The 20,057-nt window shown below is 43.1% G+C and overlaps 1 protein-coding gene across 1 annotated transcript; it reads left to right on the top strand.

The window, feature by feature from the left end:
- The first annotated feature begins 651 nt into the window (after positions 1-651).
- Positions 652-19,703, top strand: tkv (thickveins). The gene is made up of 4 exons (XM_043423156.1): positions 652-1,490; positions 15,045-16,044; positions 16,862-17,177; positions 17,727-19,703. The coding sequence occupies exons 1-4, from the start codon at positions 1,388-1,390 to the stop codon at positions 17,853-17,855; spliced, it is 1,548 nt and encodes a 515-aa protein (XP_043279091.1). The 5' UTR covers positions 652-1,387; the 3' UTR covers positions 17,856-19,703.
- Positions 19,704-20,057: the final 354 nt, after the last annotated feature.

Below are 20,057 nucleotides of genomic sequence, written 5' to 3'. Positions count from 1 at the left end.
GGGTAAACGCGACTGGAATATATTAGAGAGCAGGAGGAGCGCGAGTCCGACGCTGCAACTCGATATTCCCGTCCGACTTCTCTCGTCTTCCTTGTTTTCTCCTTTCCTTCAATTTTATTTGATTTTATTTAGTTTTTTGTCCCCTTGTTCCGTACACAGCGGCGCGTCTCGGCGGCGCTGACGTGGCGTCGCTCTGTCCGATCGTCCGGCGAGTGCAAAGATCCGAGCAGCAGGCCTGCACTCCGCGAAGCAGAGGAAGCGACGGCAGAAGAGTGCCGCGAGATCGGAAAGAGGCTGTTGGCGATGAGAGGCGTGGAAGGCGCAACGCTCCAGCCGGGAGTCGAAGAAAAATAAGTCAAAACGTTGAAAGAAAAGGAGAAGGGCGGAGAGGGGCACGGGAGAAATCTCGGGTCTGTTGTGTGTGCCGGTGCTGCTTCCGAGCCGATTCCCGCCACGCAGAGGAAAGTAGCCGGCGTCGTGGCGCCCGCAGGGCGCCGAGACTCACTATCCCGTCGTAGCCACGCCGCGCGCTCTCCGTTCCTTACCTACTCAGCGTCCCGCGTCCTTCTCTCTTCTCTCGTGCTCGTGCTTGCTCGCTCTGCGAGTTGCCGCAGAGCGCGATCCCGGCGAGCCTAACCTAACCTAATTTCGGTGATTCGAAGCGCCAGGCGATCGTGCGAAGTCGGAAAGTAGACGAGGAGCTTCTGCGAGTTGGGATTTTCGGTGCGACTTCTGGCGTTCGAGGGGGACGTTGAAAACTGGACAAAAGAAGGCGTGGATAGAAAACACTCGGAACAACGATGGCTCGAGATGTGACAGCGGTCCACGAACTGCCTGCTCGACCGTGGCAGCGAACGCAGTCGGCGAAGAAACTCTAACTTTCCCTGCGAGCAGTGACCAAAGCAAAGCCCGCATTCGGCCGGGTCTGTGTTCTCATCTCACTCGTTCCTCCAAATCCCCTTTTCCCTCTTTTTCCTTGCCTGCGCCTCCGAAGAACGGCTTCTATTGCAACGATTCTCGGAGTCGCGACGCGTAGAGACGGAAAAAGTCGAAGCTGCCCGAGCGACTGTCCTCCTAGGGAGAGTAACGACCGAACGATCCCCACCAACGCTCACCGCACGAGCTTACACCGCGGCCGCCAGAGGTCTAAACGTCGCGGCGAATCCGACTCGACAGTCTCGACACGAGCAAAGTAGTATCTCGCTGGTAGGTAGACCGAGTTAGAACTGCGCTGTTCGACAGAACTTGTGTCACGCCTTGCGTATATATTCCTATGTATGTGCGCGTACGAGCACTCGACGCCCTGTCGTTGTCCTCGCGCCGTTCCGAGCTGCTTCTCTATCCGACGTCATTGCAGTGAAGTATGTGCTCGAGTGTGTTGTAGAAAATGGCTGTGCCGCTCTCAGCTAAGATACCCGGTTGTACGAGCGGTTGTAAATATTATGGACTGTGGCTCGGCATTTGTGTACTTCTCGCAACTACGATATCCGGTGAGTATATCCCACTATATTTTTGTTTTCTTTCCGACCTTATCGAAGAAGCAAGGTGTCCAGTGGCTGCGTGTGCGTGCTTCGTCAATGTTAAAGATGGAGACTGACGAGAGGCAGCTTCGCAGAGAAAAAACATCCGTTCCTCGCGTTATACGAATTTAGAGCTGTGTGGGTTCATTCGACACGCGATACATACGAAAAGTGATGATTCTGCGTGCGTGCGTGCCTCTCGCATCACTCGGGAACACGGAGAGAAAGAGAGAGAGAGACTCTTCAACAGTGTTATCGCGCATTCGAGCAATCTATCGACTCTCTGTCATACTTGTTATTTTTATTTGAGTTTTTATTATTTTTTTCAATGATTTATCATCTCTCGAGCTCGCCTGACGTTCGATAGTGACGTTTTTACTCGTTTTCTCGCTTTAAAAAGACCTGCGAAGCGGCGGCTCGGTCGAACGGGCCGGGTCTCGAGAACCCGGACCATTTTCACTCTCGTTCATTTTTCCAGCAGTGTCTCGTGTGACGATGGAAACGGGAAAGCTCCGTTGAACGGGCCGAGTACAGACGTGTCAGAATCCTCGACATTTGCACCTTCCTGTCACTTTACGATTCATTTGCTTACGTCCCTCAACGAGAAATTCGGTCTTATTTTAACTTTTCTTGAAACTCTTTCCGTGTCCGAGTGAACAAAAATCAACGAATCAAAAGCCCACTCGTAACAAGATCCAACTATTCCTGAATCCTGTCAAAAAGTCTTCGGAGATGAAAAAATCCAGTGGTTTCGTGGTCGGTGCAATCGGTGCCTTCTTTGCCGTCGCTTGCTCACTACTCGTCGTCATTCTTTAAGGACCCACACGGTCTTCCCTTCCTCGGTTGACTGCATCGTTATTTCCACGAAAGTGCATACACACACGCACGGCCGAAGGTAGCGGGGCATCGGGAGAGGCGCTAATTGCGAGATTCAATTATCGTCGTCGTCTCGTGAGCGCTGCCTCACTCCCGCCGGTGTCCTCCTCGCGTGCATGAAAGCAAAAATGACAATATTGAAACGCGCGAGAGGAGAGCGAGCCTGAAAAGCCGCAACTTCGTTTACCCGTAAACACTCCCATGTGGATCTTTCGAATCGGTGAATACCGCCGATGACAGCTACGACGAAGCGAGTTATCTGACGACGCTGAAGTTTGCAACGTTGGAGTCCAACGAAATGATCTAAAAAAAATCTCCAATAATTCCAATAAATCTCCAATTTTCTTCCCTGCCGAATTTCCAATTCGTTATTTTTTAAGCCACATCAATAATTCGTGAAATACAAAAATAATTTATTATTAATCTTTTTTTCGTTCATTTCGTTGAACTCCAACGTTGCAAACTTCAACGTCGTGTTATCTGACCGAAGAAAACTCTCTCGAGCGATAATACGAACACGCCAACGCGGATCCGTGCCGTCCAAGCGAGTGTGGACCGCAAATGACATTCGACAAAATCACCTCAAACATTCAACTCGCCGCATTTGCCCTCGAAACAGTCCCTCGGGCGCTGGACGAGCCTGCTTTTCTCGCGTGCACCCCACGAGTCCGCGATCATCGACTCTCTTCGAGACCATCAATACACTTCTCTCTGCTGCATTTCGTACTTCGATGCGGTCTTTCCTTTGTTCACGATACCGCTGCAGTCTTCCCTTAAACTACCTGGGGCAACCTGGACAAAAGAACTTCCCGTTCGAACGCTTTTTTTAGTTTTTCTTACACTCCGCATGCGCGAGAGGAACGAATAAAGAAACACATTCAATGTCTCAGCTGAAGGTCGGTTTGGAAACGAACCATTTTCAAAGTAAGGCCGTTCTGTGACTAGTCAAGCTAGCAACTACTTTATCTTGATTCATTTTAAGTATAAATTATTTATAAAATTAATGAACACTTACTTTGAGAGTATTTTTCTCATAAGAATGTAATAAAGTGCTTTTAAAATATCATGAAAGATCAAATTTATACTGTGACTATTTAATGGTCGAGTCGATGACGCTGAAGTTTCCAACGTTGGAGTCCAACGAAATGATCGAAAAAAACTCTCCAATAATTCCAGTAATTCTCCTATTTTGATCCCTACCAAATTTGCATTTCGTAGTTTTTCAAGCTGCACCAACGATTCGTGAAATAAAAAATTGGTGAATTAGAAACGTTTTTTTCCTTCATTTCGTTGGACTCCAACGTTGGAAACTTCAGCGTCGTGTCGAGTCGGTCCCGGTGACACTTGACGCAGACACATAACTGAGGGAACTTTTTTTATTGTCCGACAGGAAGTTTATGTCGGCGTAATCGCACCGAGAAAAAGTCAATTCATTTGAAAAAAGCGAAGCTACTGGACGAATAAAAGCACGTGGGTCAGTGTGAAAAATAAATTTGATAAAATTCCCGCGATTTCCGAATTTCACCGAAGTCCAATCGGCTGTTACCGCGGCAGTCCAGCGTAACGACGACATCCGCTTCTGACGCGTCAAAAACTCGAGTTTTTTCATGTTTTCTTTCTTAAGAGCCCCGTGAGCCAATGTTTTTTTTAAGGAACGGAATCGTGATGAATTTTCGCGATATAAACTTTTCCGAAGCTCGGTACCGTGGTAAAAACTCAAAATTGTAAACGAAATTCAAAATTTGGCGGGCAAGAGGCCCCGCAAGTGTGTTTATTTGCCGCAATAAAAGCGGATCTTCGCCTAAAAACATTTGTAATTATTCATTTCACGAAGCATCGGTGCAGCTCAAAAAACTACGATTCGCAAATTCGGCAGGGAACGAAATTGGAGAACTGGAATCATTGGAGGGTTTTTTTTTCACATCGACGTTGCAAACTCCAGCGTCATCCATTTTTATCAAATATTTTGTGTATTATTTCGTATTTGAATAAATAACTCGATTCGTTGCGAAAACGAGATCGTACAAGGGCGAAGGGGCTCAAGTGCTCGCAAGAAGCTACACGAGCTAAGCGAATTATGCGCGTCCCATTAGTGAATTGGAGTTTGATGAAATCCCCTTAACGTGACTGGGTTACGGCAAAGGTGCTGGACAGCTCGGAGCGAGCGTCCGACTCTCCGCTCGTATATGCGACCAAAGCGAGATCACGTTTCTGCTTCTTATCGTCCACTCGACCCCGAATAAAGTAATTCGACGCGAAGGAGTGAGGACGATAAAATGAGCGGGAATTGATGATGGGCGTGTAGTAAAAAAAAATGGGCTAAGAGAACGAGCTTCGATGAAATTACACCGAATGAGATGACGGAACTGAGAAATTGATCGCGAGACTCTCTTCCTGGATCTGTCCTCGTCCAGCCTCAATATTGCCTCTCCCATTACGCCTCTTCTCCATCCTTCACCACTCGACTCTTTATATCGCATGCCATTAAACGCACCATCCGACGTCGATAAACGCCGTACGTTCCCTATGGCAACCAACCACGCTCCTCTCTGTGTGCTTGCACGATCCTCGCGCATTTTCTTTCCCTCTCGATGAAACGGCAATTCTGCTGCTCTGTGTGTACTGGCTTACGGGCACGACCTGGGCACGGCTCAACCTCGAGAGCAAATATTTGTCGTTGCACGATAACTCTCCGAGCCACTTTTCAAAAGCTAGTCTCGTGTGCCGCTTATGCCAACCTCAAAAACTCCCTTTCACTCTAATCGTTATGGACGACAGTTTAAAACGCGACCTTTCATTCTCAATCGTATAAATTTCAATACTTCCAGCCAACGACGCTGGAGTTTGCAACGTTCGAGTCCGACGAAATGATTTTTACAAACTCTCCAGTAATTCCAGTTATTCAACAATTTCGTTGCCTGCCGAATTTGCAATTTGCAGTTTTTCAAGCGGCACCGATACTTCGTGAAATAAAAAATTGACGAATAACGAAGCTTATTTTCGATTATTTCGTTGGACTGGAACTTCAGCGTTCGAGCGACCGTTATGAACGATAGTTTTTTTAGTAAGCTACATTCTTCAACGATCGAGCCGAAACGTTCGCAATATCAACCTACTGCTTAACGAATTAGTCATTTTCGACGACGCTGAATTTTGCGACGTCGGAGTCCAGCGAAACGAATATCTTTAAAAACATTTATAATTCGCCAATTTTTTGCTTCACGAAATATCGGTGCAGCTCGGAAAACTGCGAATTGAAAATTCGGCAGGGAACGAAATTGAAGAATTACTGGAATTATTGAAGGCTTTTTTTACATCATTTCGTTGGGCTCGAACGTTGCAAACTCCAGCGTTATTTTTGGATGCCTGACGAGAGCACAATTTCGAATGATTTTTCGTAGCTGCCCTAATTGAATCTGCCCACTCTGAGGGTTCAACTTTCCGTCACGGGAGCCAAGTCGACTCGACAAAAATGAGGGAAAACCAAAGATTTTCCAGTTTCCGTGCAATCAGGCATTTATCTGCAGTCCTTAAAAGGTGGAAGCGGCCCTGGCAGTGGTCCAGTCAACGTTTCATTTCCAACGTCAAATTTTCCAGCAGTGAAACTCCCTTAATCGACTAAATAGAAAAAATTGTATTATTTAACAAAACTACAAGATTATTGGGACGTTCGAACAAACAGTTACAAGCCTAAAACGTTTTCAGTGATCGGTGCGACTGGAATGTGTCTATAAACATGAGCTGAAACGCGAGACCGAAGCGAAATCCAGCCAGCGACTGTTAAACCCACACGAATGTCTGAAGAATAATTTTATCCGCAGGCCGTAGGGAAAACTTGATTTAGCCAGCCCTCTCAGAGCTCTCGTTGTGGTCCCATTACACGCGAGCGATAAGAACAGGTGTTCTCGTTCGAAGCCCGCGAGCCAAGTTTCTTCGAGCGGTGCGAGAAGTTTGAGTTTTTCAGTAGCCCCGACGACCCAGCAGGTTCGGTGAAACACGTTTGTTTAGCAGTGCCGCGTATCGAGCCGTGCGGAAAAGTGCGAGAACCCCCGGAGTCTCGGGGGAGCGCGCCAACTCCACCGTATCCCCGTGCAAATGTGCGCTCACTTGGCAAAATGTCTTTTCCCGTTGCGTGCGCAGAGATCGCGAACATATGCGTACGCGGGCACGAAGCTAAAGCAACATCGAGAACCACGGAGCGAGCCCCACCGGAGTTCCCGGAAAACGAGACGGTTTATCGGAGCTGGAGAAAGAGAGAGCGCGCCGAGGAAACTCGGGGGTTGAGGCACCCGGGTGACCGCGTGCCTCGCATGGGCTATCCACACGAACTATAGGCGTTTCTTCCCTCATCGATTCGTTGGGGGCAGAGTGCTATGACGCCGCCACCACCACCACCACGATGCGAGAACTCTACCGGTTTCTCCGCCACTTGGCTTCGACTGCCGCTCACATATGCGCAGCTTTTGCACTGCTCAACCTTCGACGAATGTTTTTCATCCCTGAATCTTGGACTAATCGCGCTTCGAGGCAAGCCTCACTCGGTATGCGTCCGTTCTGCCCTCGATCCGGAAACTCGATTCTCGGAAGCGAATCTACTGTTTTACTACGAATCGAATTTATGGAAGTGAAGACACAACTTTTGTTCAAGACTCCCGATTATTCTGGTTCGTCGTGTCGAATTCATTGTTTTGAGGTCTCAGCAAGGTCGTGGGGCGTTTCCCTTTGCGGAGGGTGAAGCACCTTTACACAGTTCGGAAGTTCAAATCTTTACTCGATTATTTTACTTTTCGACGAGTATTCCAAGGAGAGAAAATTCCACTCAAAAATACTGTGGTTTTTTGTGAAGCGTGAACTCTGTGAAAATTCATGTGCCATGACAGAACGAATGTATTATCGTACAAGGGCGAAAATGGGAAGGGACAGCAAATGTGGAAAATGGGGGAGAGGGAAGAAGAAAGTTTAGCACACTTTTGTGAGTGCAGCGCGATGGGAGAAGGAAGAGAAAATAAATGGAGCGCTAAAAGGAGTAATAATAATAATCGTTCTCTCATTTTTTATTTCACGACGTATCAGTGCAGCTTGAAAAACTACGAATTGCAAATTCTACACGGAACGAAATTGGAGAATTACGGAATAATTAGAAGCTTTTTTTATATAATTTCGTTGGACTCGAACGTTGCTGCAAACTTCAGAACTATGTAAAAATACGAAAGGGTATAGTTGGAAATAAAATACTGCTGCTCTACGACTCGTACAAGGGGGAATGAAATTCTGCTATAGACTAGTAAATTTCTAAACACTTTGGCCGATCATCGATACTTGGGTTCGAGCTCCTCAAATTTGACAAAAGGGCGTTAATAAGCTAGAGTCGCGGCAGCTACTCTGACTGAGACAAGTACATTTATATATATGACGAGTTGCTGCCACAGAGACTCTTTACCGGAGCGATAGCGTTTCCAATTGTTTTCGAAAATTTTCAAAATTTGTTTCTTCAATGATTATTCTACTTTACAGTGCACCATCGAGTCGACACAAATTTTACAATGTTTCTTCGGTGAACTACGTAGGAAAAAATAACACAGTTTAAAGCTTTGTCAAAGCAAAATACACGATTTAAAAGTTTTCATTCGGGATTTACTTGGAAGTTACAATATTTTTGATAAAAACCGCCAGAATGGGCGATATAGAACCCTACTAACATTATGGAAATAACATTTGCAATTGAGCAATTTTTTATTTTGCGAATCATCGGTGTAGACTGATAAACTACGAATTCTAAATTAGGCAGGTTAAAGAATTGGAGAATTACTGGAATTGTTGGAGAGTTTTTAAGGTAACTACTGTACTGCATGCTAGTCAAATGAGTGCTAAATTTTCAAAACGCTTTTAGACCAAGTTCAACGTACCGATCAAATGTATTGTTAATACGACGCTGAAGTTTGCAACGTTGGAGTCCAACGAAATGAACGAAAAAAACGTTTGTAATTCGCCCATTTTTTATTTCACGAATCGTTGGTGCAGCTTGAAAAACTACGAATCGCGCAAATTTGGCAGGGAACAAAATAGGAGAATTACTGGAATTATTGGAGAGCTTTTTTCGATCATTTCGTTGGACTCGAACGTTGGAAACTTCAGCGTCATTTGTTAATGGATTTGTATTGCAGCATATCTTATTAACATGTAAAAATATTAAAAAGGCTAGTTTTGGAAAACCATCAACTGATAAATGCAAATTTCCACGCTGACACGTTTTCACTGGTATTTTTCAAAGAATTATCTGCGTTTTTTCATCGATTTTATTGCAACAAGTCTCATTTTGTTCGTCAACTGGTCCTCTATGAATCCACCGTGTAGTTGTTTTTTTTAACTCGATCGTTTCACTGTTGCAGCTGATTGTTCACTATAAGTGAAAAAACTTTTTCATTCATAATTTCTCTCAGGAATGAGTTTAAAGGAAAATCTACGTGATGAATTCGTAGAGGATCGGTTGAGGAACAAAATGAGACTTGGTGCAATAAAATCGGTTGAAAAATACAGATGATTCTTTGAAAAATACCTGTGAAAATGTGTCATCATGGAAATTTGCGTCTATCGGTTGATAGTTTTGCAAAAATATCATTTTTAATATTTTTTCACGTTAATAAAATATGCTCGAATACATATCTACTAACAATAAGTTTAATCGGTACGTTGAACTTGGTCTAAAAGCATTTTGAAAATTTAGCACTCATTTGACTAGCACGCAGTACAGGAGTTACCTTAAAAATCATTTCGTTGGACTCCAACGTTGCAAACTTCAGCGTCGTCACTGTGGCGGCACAGTGATTCTTGTTATTTTTTCTCTCCGTGTACAATCAGTTTGCAACATGAAAATGATCGATTTTTTGAAAAGTTTAATATTGTCACCAGCAAATAAGCATGAAAATGAATCGCACAATTGATTTTTTTGATCGAATTTCTTCAAATTTAGGATTTGATGGGGTCGCACAGTTATTAATGCTCACCTCCGAGATCGCTGTTCCAGGCCAAATGACATACGAAATTCATAATTGTTTAAAAATACGATAAAATTATTGCAACATTTTGTATCTCGTCTACGGTGCAGAATATTGCACTATCGATATTTGAAAGTCCTCGCAAAAATTGGGGCAGAAAACTCTCCAACAATTTCAGCAATTCTCCAAAATTTTCTTTCCTACCAAATTCGCAAATCGTAGTTTCTCAGGCTACACCAATGATTCTGAAATAAAAAACGAGTCAATTGCAGATGTTTTTTCCCCAAATTCGTTGGTCTCGAACGTTCCAAACTTGAGCCTCGTTCCGAACAATATCCGAGGAAAGCTGAGCCTGAATTGGCAGTGGCTGCTGAGGCGAAGATTTCTAGCGAGATTCAACGTGATCCAAGTGTCGATAGACGTGAATAATCATAGTGAAATCATCAATAGAGAGAAGGTGGCGATGAGCGACGGTTTGTGAGCCGAGTTAATGGCCAGTCTGGTGCGGACCTCGGTGATTGGCTCGTGTGAGAGACGAGGCAGGCACGAGATGTGTGTCGCGTGGTCCGCTGGCGCCTGATTAGGAGGTACTAAATAATCGAAGAATTAACAGTCGCGTTCCCTGTCGTGATTGCCGATCGCTCGATGTCCGATGACGAGCGGGCTGGCCGCACTGACGTCATGCTCGTACGTCATCAACGAATTTCGTTGATGCGCGAGGCTTTGCGGCTGCTCGACCGATTGTGTTCTCCATCGCTCTCCGATGTCGCTGAAGTTTGCAAAACGTTGGAGTCCAACGAAATGTTCTAAAAAAAACTCTCGAATAATTCCAGTAATCTCGAATTCGGTTCCCTACCGGATTCGCAATTTTTAATTTTTCAACCTACATTCCAATGATTCGTGAAATAAAAAATTGGTGAATAATAAATTAATTTTTCGTTCATTTCGTTGGACTCCAACGTTGCAAACTTCAGCGTCGTGCTCTCCGCACGCTGCTATCATCGATATCGAGTGCGAAGTTTCGCCTTCGAAAACCGCCGCAAGACCGGGCAATACGAGCCGTTATTTTATACCCCGTCCCCACCACTCTTTCCTCTCAATTTTTCTCGATCGCTGCGCTCAAGCGGGAACACGAGACGTGGAGCATTAAACCTCGTTGCTCCAGCGTCTCTCGTCCGGATGGAAAAACACTGGGGATCCGTCTTTCGCTTTTTGCAGTCAATCCTGCGCGCCTCGGAGTTTCCACTCTGCTTTTTAACCGAGTTGAGACAGTTCAATGTAGTTTATTAATTCGAACGGATTCATAGCAGCGCGTTCGGAGCAGGAAGCTGGCCGAAAGCGCACAAGATTCCACCGAGTTTCGTCCAACGATCCGTCGCCGCTTCCTCCCCCCCTCGCTTCAACTTCAAAGAAAACTCTTACAGAGCGTCGTATTGTTAGCCCCGCGATGGTAACCGCGACGCGACAGACTGGCCGCGGCTCAGGACGAGGGAGAAGAAAACGCTCGCGATTCCTCGACCGGCGAGCGCATAGATCGTAACGCACAGACTGCACAACTCTCCGGCCCGGACAGCGGCGTTCGAATCCACACACACGCGCGCGCGCTCGCTCGCTCGCTCGCTCATGTGCCCGTAAATCGTTTTATTAATAGACGTGGTCATCTTGCAAATAGATGCGAGGGTGTGTTGCAGAGAAGCCTGAGCTTGCTGGGGCCCTAGTATAGCTTATGCGATAAAGAGAATTCGCGGCGCTACGCGCGCAGCGAATAACCGACGAGGAGAAAACTCTGTATACACAAACGCGCATTTCCCGCTCATACTTTATGCGTTTCAACCTTTTATTAGAGGTCGGGGAAGAAGTGGTAGAATGACTAAAATTTCGAAGGGCTTGAATCTCGAGCTTGTAAAATTCGTATGATAATGTAGAGACGACGCTGAAGTTTCCAACGTTGGAGTCCAACGAAATGAATGAAAATAAAATGATTTATCCATCAGTTTTTTATTTCACTAATCATAATTGTGTAGATTGAAAAAATACAAAGTACAAATTCGACTGGAAATAAATTGGAGAATCACTGGAATTATTGGACAGTTTTTTAGATCATTTCGTTGGATTCCAACGTTGGAAACTTCAGCATCGTAATGTAGAGGCGGATTAATTCGACTAGAGCTTTGAATGTCGAAAATAAATAAAGTTGAAAGTTGAAAGTTCGAAGCGATCAGCAACACTGCGAATACTGGGACTATTTCGAAAATATGATATCGAAAGACACTAAATATTATTGGTGGGGTTGAAATTCTGAAAGAGCAAAAAGCCGAACGGTCAATGGCAGGGTTAGAAAGTCGAGGGATGAAAATAAAGAAATGCAACGGAGCTCAAAATACACGGGTCTCGCTTACTCGGACCGGTGATCTCCAATTTCGAACATCGCCATTTTGACTTTCGCCTTTTCGAGCCATCGCTGTTCTGCACATCCAAGCTTTGTGGGCTCGAAAAATTCACTTTCGATTTTTTGCTATTCTAGTTTCTGATCAATCTCTGAAACAATAACTCTCCATTTTGATTCCGAAAATACGAACTTTTGAAATGCGTGTGGTCTGTTAAGGAGTTTCGGTACAGGCGATACAATGTTGCCGATGCTAAACCATGCTAAAAACATAAAAAATTCCAAAAAGTTCAGAATTTTATAAAATTTGGTGAGCACATTCTTTAGTGCCAAATTTGACGATACAAATTTTTTAAGATTTTTCTTCTACACAGTTAGAAGAAAATTTTGAAAAAATTGGTGTTTTCGCGCTTGATGTTGAAGAACATTATCACCAAATTTGATAAATTTCTGAATATTTAGACTTCTGTACCGAAACCCCTTAAAATAGAATGCGAAATGAAAACTATCGAAATATATATTTTCGAATAAATACGAATGTAAGGAAGGAATATTCGGTTAAGGAGTTTCGGTACAGAAGTCAAAATATTAAGAAATTGATCAAATTTGGTGATAATGTTCTTCAACATCAAGTGCGAAAACTCAAATTTTTTCAAAATTTTCTTCTACTTAGTTATCGAGTAATTACACATTAAAGCAGATTTCGCTATGCTTATACACGTAAACTTTAGTGATCAATTACTCGATAACTGTGTAGAAGAAAAATCTTAAAAAATTTGTGTCGTCAAATTTGGCACTAAAGAATATGTTCACCAAATTTTATAAAATTCTGAACTTTTTGAATTTTTTAATTTTTTTAGCATGGATTAGCATGGCAACATTGTATCGCCTGTACCGAAACTCCTTAAACACGTTATTTGCTAGACAGTCGATCGGAAATAATAATTCGAAATTACTTATTTTTCTCCAATCTGATATAACAACGGAAAAAATTTCGAAACATCGATCGTTCTACAATTTGATTATTTGACATATTAAACCCTACCCATTGCATTCAGTCCTCGTTCCATCGGTTCGCGGCTTCTACCGCCTTTTTTTTCATTCTTGTTTCACGTCGGCCTGGCGCCTCCTTCGAGACTGCCATCGTTTTTCTCCCCTTCCCTCTCTCTTGCTCCCTCCTTTTAGCCAGTTTAAGTCGGTCCCTTCGTTCTCCGGTCACTCGTTTGTTGAGCTCTCGCATATCCTCGTGTTCGCTTCGTCTCAGCTTCGCCGTCAAGAGAGCACAAACGCGTTTGCTCCATGAGAGATGCTAATTTCTCGAGTCGGCCCGCATGCACGCGATTCTACGGCTACGGCGATGAAAATTCCTTCGCTCCCCGAATCCTTGACACCGCGTCTTTTCACTTGGTCCAGGCGTGTCTCGGACGTTCTCAGATCTCGGCTGATATTCTCAAATTCCTGTCGCTTATATCACGAAAAACCCGATCTTATCTGCTCTCGCGACATTAAAGTCTCGATCTCGCCGCGTGTCTTCGAAACGATAAATTTCGTATTCGTACTAAAATCTTCTCGAAAATTTCTCCGTTTTCGATACGACGTAAATCGTTCGTCGATTCCAGCACTTCTATTTTATCTTCTTCGCTTCCCGTTGATCGTTTTTTCCCTTCATCTGTTCGTTCGTTAAGACGCCTCGAGTCCGATGACGTATTACCGGAAGTATCCGCCCCCGGGATCGCTGGAGTTTTCCCAACTTGCTCGGCGCACCCTTTCCTCCTTTCCATTTTTATTTTCCTTATTTTTATTTATTTTTCTCTCCTTTCACATAGTTTTTTCACTTCGCCTCCGTTCCTCGATCTCACTCGCGGCTGGCCGCCCTCGACGCGACGCACGCCGCACGACGAATATCGTGGGCCGCGACGCGATCATCGTTTTCTCTCGCCTACGCGCGAAACTTCCACTGCGACCCGCTGGCTACGTCTCGCGCGCGTTCCCGCCGCCTCCTCTTTCCATCTCTTCACCAGACGCCAATTATAGGCCTATCGATCTTAAACTTAATAAATGTATTTCATTGGAGTATTATATTGCTTTTTTAATCGCTCATTCGACGTTCGCGAGAAGCGAGTGGATCTATCGCGATAGCGAAGACTCTCGAGAAGAGCCACTCCCGTCAAACCGATTTTTACGGCGTTGAATATCCGTTTTGCTATTATTAAAAACTCAATCGAGTCCCAAACCATGTGGAGCAGAAAACGAGAATGGAACGAGCGTGCTGTCAGGTTCATTCTTCTCGCCCCATTTTCGTGGCGAGCTTTAGAGAAAATCAATGAAACACTAAAAGCAAGTCGATGCGTGGAATTTAACAGAAAAAAACAAAAAAAAAAAACTAAAAAAAAGTATCTTTCGAGGAAAAATCGTGATTACGACATCCGCGAGGCTCAACGATTCGATACAGCCGGTGCCCTCGGCTTATCCGCGTCTCGCAATACCGGAACAGTAAATCCCGGAGAAAGTATCACTCGAATACCATTCGATCACGCCCTGCCTCGATGCAAGGGGATAAAAAAAGAGTCGAACTTTTCGCGCGACTCCCACGCGAAAAAGCTTATTGGGTCGATCGGTCTGGGGCTGCCGGTCCAATCTCTTATCACACGACGATAAGTTTTCTTTCGAAATTAGTATCCGACGAACACCTGCAATATGATGCTACTAGAGGAAGATAATAATTAGTCGATATTGGGTTATGGAAGCAAATTTCGAAATAAATGGCACAAAGTTTAAGCAGAGCAGTTATATATATTTTATTCAATGAACTTTAGTCTAAGATATATCCAACGAAATGATCTAAAAAAAAGCTCTCAAATAATTCCAGTACTGTTTCCTGTCGAATTTGAAATTTGTAGTTTATCAACCTACACCAATGATTCGTGAAATAAGTAATCGGTGAATTACAAATCTTTTTTTCGTTCACTTCGTTGAGCTCTAACGTTGCAAAATTCAGCGTCGTACTCTAACGACAAAGGGCCTCGTCGCGTCGTCGACCTCTTTCTTGATCTCTATATTGGTTTTATAAACAAACTTATAGGACTGCGAGCACGCTCTCATGTGTATTGTTTAATACAAAGTTTTATTACTACGCTGTTGGATTATTTTTGCTCATATTCCAACAGTCGAGAGGCTAAAAATGTCTGTACGTTTAAATGATCGATGATTCGAATGAAAAATGGTCATGTCGATTTTTGACTAATAAATTATTTCGACGTGTTACAGCTAACGCGATAACTTGTTACTGCGAGGGACACTGTCCGGACGACCGGCAAAATGGTACCTGCGAGGGACGTCCCGGCGGACACTGCTTCAGTGCAGTCGAAGAAGTGTGGGACTCGGAGATCGGGGAATACGTGCCGGAGTTTTCGTTCGGCTGTTTGCCCCCGGACGAGCAGGGATTTATGCAATGCAAGGGCTACCTCGTGCCCCACTTGCAGGGCAAAAGCATAATGTGCTGCAACACGACAGCGCTGTGCAATAAGAACTTATTCCCCGAATATCAGCCGCGTCCAACGCCGCCGCCGGATCCAATCGCGCTCGGTTCCGGCGTGCCGCTCGTAATACTCGCTGCTACGCTCTCCGTTTGCCTCATCGTTTTCAGCATAGCGATGATAATAATATACAGAAGATACAGAAGGAAAGAGCGCGGGCCTTGCTTGGTCCCGTCGCAGGGGACTCTGAAGGACCTCATCGAGCAGAGCAGCGGCTCGGGCTCGGGTCTGCCCTTGCTCGTGCAGCGGACGATTGCGAAGCAATTGGCCCTTTCGCAGTGCGTCGGCAAAGGACGGTACGGCGAGGTTTGGCTGGCTCGTTGGCGAGGCGAAAAAGTTGCGGTTAAAGTATTTTTCACCCTTGAGGAAGCCTCGTGGTTCCGTGAAACGGAAATCTATCAGACCGTCCTCATGAGACACGACAACATACTCGGCTTCATCGCCGCCGATATCAAAGGCACCGGCTCCTGGACCCAGATGTTACTAATCACCGATTATCACGAGCGCGGATCTCTTCACGATTATCTACAAACCACCGTACTCGATCATCCCAGCTTACTCGCCATTTGCCTATCCATCGCTTCCGGTATTGCTCATCTTCATACCGAAATATTCGGCACCAGAGGCAAACCGGCCATCGCTCACAGAGACATAAAAAGCCGGAATATTCTTGTCAAAAGAAATGGCGAGTGCGCTCTTGCTGACTTTGGTCTTGCTGTTAGATTTATAAGGTGAGAACATCAACGATCTACAATCGTGCTTCGTCAGACGCTTCTGGCCACGAGGCTTACGTGACTATTGGTCCCACGACAAAATGTCCGGGACGAAATATCCTGAGACTCCTCTATAATTTTGTTTAATCGTTTTTTTCATCGTTTTATACAATTTTATTGTTACACACACACACGCACACGCACACACAAAACAAACAATATTATTTACATTGTTTTTATTCATAAATATTACATATAAAATATCAGAGACATTCAGTCTTCTTAGTGTAGGATATTTTCAAATCAAGCACATTGTGTTTTTATTAAGATATTTTGACTAAGATACTTTGTCTCAGGATCATTTGAATTCTGTTTTTGCATTAATAATTTATCACATTATCACGTTTTTTCATTAGTCATTTTAGATTCCGGAATTTTGACAAATTGAGCACAAAAATAGAATTTTATTCGTATAATATCGGTGGACGATGAAAGTTTATTTTTCCTTCGACCGCTACGTCTATCGGCATCGATTGAATATCCATAAGTAATCGTTCTATAACCGGCAAGCAGTTTTGTTTCGTCATTCGTGTTTGTCTCTCACGAGTGTGATTTGTTGGTTGTTGTTTTTTTTTTTTTTACTTCAGAGATTCCTTATCCCTCGCGGTTTTTCAAGGGACTTGTTTCTCGAGTAAATCGAGAGACTTATGAATAATTAATCGAGGCGGTTTACAAGTAGAACGACAGGACTATTCGATTTATCAATTATTTATCGTTTATATACGATTCGCTGTACATTCTTTTAACGTCGTATTCTTTTGAAATTTTATTACAGCGAAAGCGGCGAGATCGACATAGCGCCGAACACAAGAGTGGGGACGAGGAGATACATGGCGCCGGAGGTCCTCGACGAGAGCTTGAACACGTCCTCATTCGATGCCTTCAAGATGGCCGATATGTACTCCGTCGGGCTCGTACTGTGGGAGGTTTGCAGGCGATGCGTTACCGGTGGTAAAGTCAGTACTGCCGAGCCCTACGCTCTCCCTTATCACGATGTCGTACCCAGTGATCCTGACTTCGAGGACATGAGACTAGCCGTATGCGTCAAGAGGCTAAGGCCAATCATTCCGTCGAGATGGGAACACGATCCGGTAAATGCCCACTTTATTCACCTGGTCGAGATATCGAGCGCTGGTTTGGTTGGGGGTACTCCACTTGAAAAATTCATCGATATTATGCACAAATTTCGTGTGAAAAAAGGTCGATTTGAACCTAAAAATCCCCGTCCTTGAAAGGTTAATCACCCACCAAATTTGTGTCTCAATTCCAGAACTTAAAAACTCATTGATATTGTGCACAAATTTCGTGTAAAAAAAGGTCGATTAGAGCCTAAAAATTCCCGTCCTTAAAAAGTTAAGCACCCACCGAACTTTTGTCTCTAAATTCCATAACTTTAACACCCGATTAATTTTACGTTTTGACCTCATTACACAATTTTACGATTTACGTTTTTTTCGTCAGCTCCCAACTGTCCAAGATAGCCCAAGGAAAGTAGCCCGAAATCCGAATTCATTGAAGCCCTGTGAATCATTCGTGAAACCTTTTTCGACCACCGAACAAGCCCCGGCTTGGGCTTAAAAATATTCAAATATTTCGATAAAACATTTTTAACCTGTAATAACCTCAAATATATTTTTCAGGTCCTGTTTGCTCTGAGCAAATTAATGATAGAGTGCTGGCACGGAAATCCGGCTGTGCGATTAACAGCGTTACGCGTGAAAAAAACAATGTCAAAGTTACACATCGACAACGCCATCAAGATCGTGTAGTGCTAGTGAACATTGGTTTTAATTAGTTTTTATTATTTTCTTTTTATTACTTTAATCGGTATGTGTTATTAATTTCTTCTTCAATATTCGACGGAGAAGAAACTTCCTCTCTTGTACATACTTGCTGACTGCACGTCTGAATATTATATAAATACGTATGTATGATAAAAATACATACATACGCATGTATATATGCGTGTGTGTGTGTGTGTGTGTGTGTGTGTGCGCGCGTGTGTACATTTTCGTTCTCGCTATTGTTCAATCTTCGTAAGCGTCATGATGTCGACTCCCTTTTCGATATTACCCACATTTAATTCATCTTGTATATAACTAATTATATATTTTCATGACCTTATCGTTTTCCTTGAGCACGACGACATTACAGCTTTGAATTTGTTTCTACCGGGGTCAAGAATTTTTCGACACGTTGTTTTTATTCTTGTTCTCTCATGGCGAATACGAAGGACGATTGCGAGCGAGTTATTTCCCTCTGTAAATAATTTCACCCGCTGTAAATATCTCTATAACTTTGTAAACAGACTGCAGTCAGAACAAGACTGAGTACTGAAGATTTAAATATTGTAATTGTGAGAATGAGGTTTATCGATGGAAGAAACGTGTACATGATGGAGCCAAGAAGTTTGTTCGGACAAAAGTACATCGAGCAATTGAAATAATTATCAATCCTTGTTTCTATTTCTAAGCAATAGTCTCATTATCAACGACATTGCAATGTTAATCATCTTCGGTTCACCATCTTTCGTTCAATTGTTTTATTCATTTTATTATGTTTTATTGTTTTATCAGTTTTAATTGTATTGGCAATTTGTTGAATCACTATTCATTGTTGATACTGTAACAATAATATTCCTAGTTTCTCGCAATATCGTTAGAATATAAAGAAAAATTATGAAAAACGATATAGTTTATGAAATTTTAAAAATTTCGAGCAGGATCTTTCAAGGATTTAGATGTATACTGGAATTCAGACTCTTGATTACAAATTATTCTGAGTAATTTCGTTCGTTACAAGTATAACGCAATCGTATGTCACTTCAGAAATTATGTTCAAACTTATCACGAGCTGAGAAAAAAAAGATAAGAAAATTGAATAGAAAAATAACTAAATATCACTGATCCATTTGGGTCGTTTAATTTGGCCTAATCGTTGATTAACTTTCATAATTGGCATATCCTCGCAATATTGCACACTGTTGAAGTGTGATTCTCATGATATCATTCGACAAAGAAATTATCAAAAGTACTGCAAAAAAAACGAAATATTTAGCAAAAATATTTAGGAAATTTGAATAATCGAAGAGGGGAGTATCGATGCGAGAAAGAGGAGAGGTAAAATGTGAGAAAAATAGCTACACGGTGCAACAAAAAGATGAAATTATTCATAATTGATAACGGAGGGCCTAATGGATTAGGTCAGTGGCTCAAGAGTGTTATTGTTAATATTTGAACTAACGAATCTACGAAATAGGTGAGTGCATGGGTATCCTCTGGCAAATGTTCTAACGAGCAGCGCATACTTGACTCATTGTTAATTAATTCATTGGCTGCTCAGCTTTGAGCACCACCCGTGAATTACCAATTTGTAAATTGTATTATTATAAGGAACCGGATATGTTCTAGTGTGCTAGTGAAATGTACGAATGTGTAACAAATGTTGTTTTTAGTCCATGACCGAAAAAATTTGAAAGAAAAAAACAAACTAACGCGAAAGCGAACTAAACAAACAACAAGGAAAAAACTTTAGAAAGATCCATGATTGCGCCAGTGCAATCGTGAATAATAAAATTTATATTTTTAACGAGTATTAAATGATATCACCTTTTTCAATTTGTGTGTCTTTTCTTTTTTCCGATCCATTTATTTAACAAAATAAGAGATCCCGGTTTTATGCTCATGGCCCTCAAAAAAGTACAATTTGAAAAATCCACATACCTTCACCGTTGTCTCATAACACTTATAAATCTTGGTTACCACTTATGATTGAAATCAATTCAATATTTATAGCAATAATAATAGAAACAAATGAAAATTATGTATCGAATTTGTAACCAAAAACATGCATGCGGTCGCCTTGCAGACAGACAACTTCGCGCAAGTGAAGAAGAAGAAGAGCCGAGTAATTTCGCGAATTCACCGCGAGAGGCGTTGTCCGTTTTATTTGTTCAGTGGTTGGCTACACTG

This window comes from Venturia canescens, chromosome 7 (genome assembly GCF_019457755.1).
Source record: "Venturia canescens isolate UGA chromosome 7, ASM1945775v1, whole genome shotgun sequence".
Taxonomy (NCBI): Eukaryota; Metazoa; Arthropoda; class Insecta; order Hymenoptera; family Ichneumonidae; genus Venturia; species Venturia canescens.
Note: the sequence above shows the minus strand (reverse complement) of the source record. Positions and strands in the feature narration are given on the sequence as shown.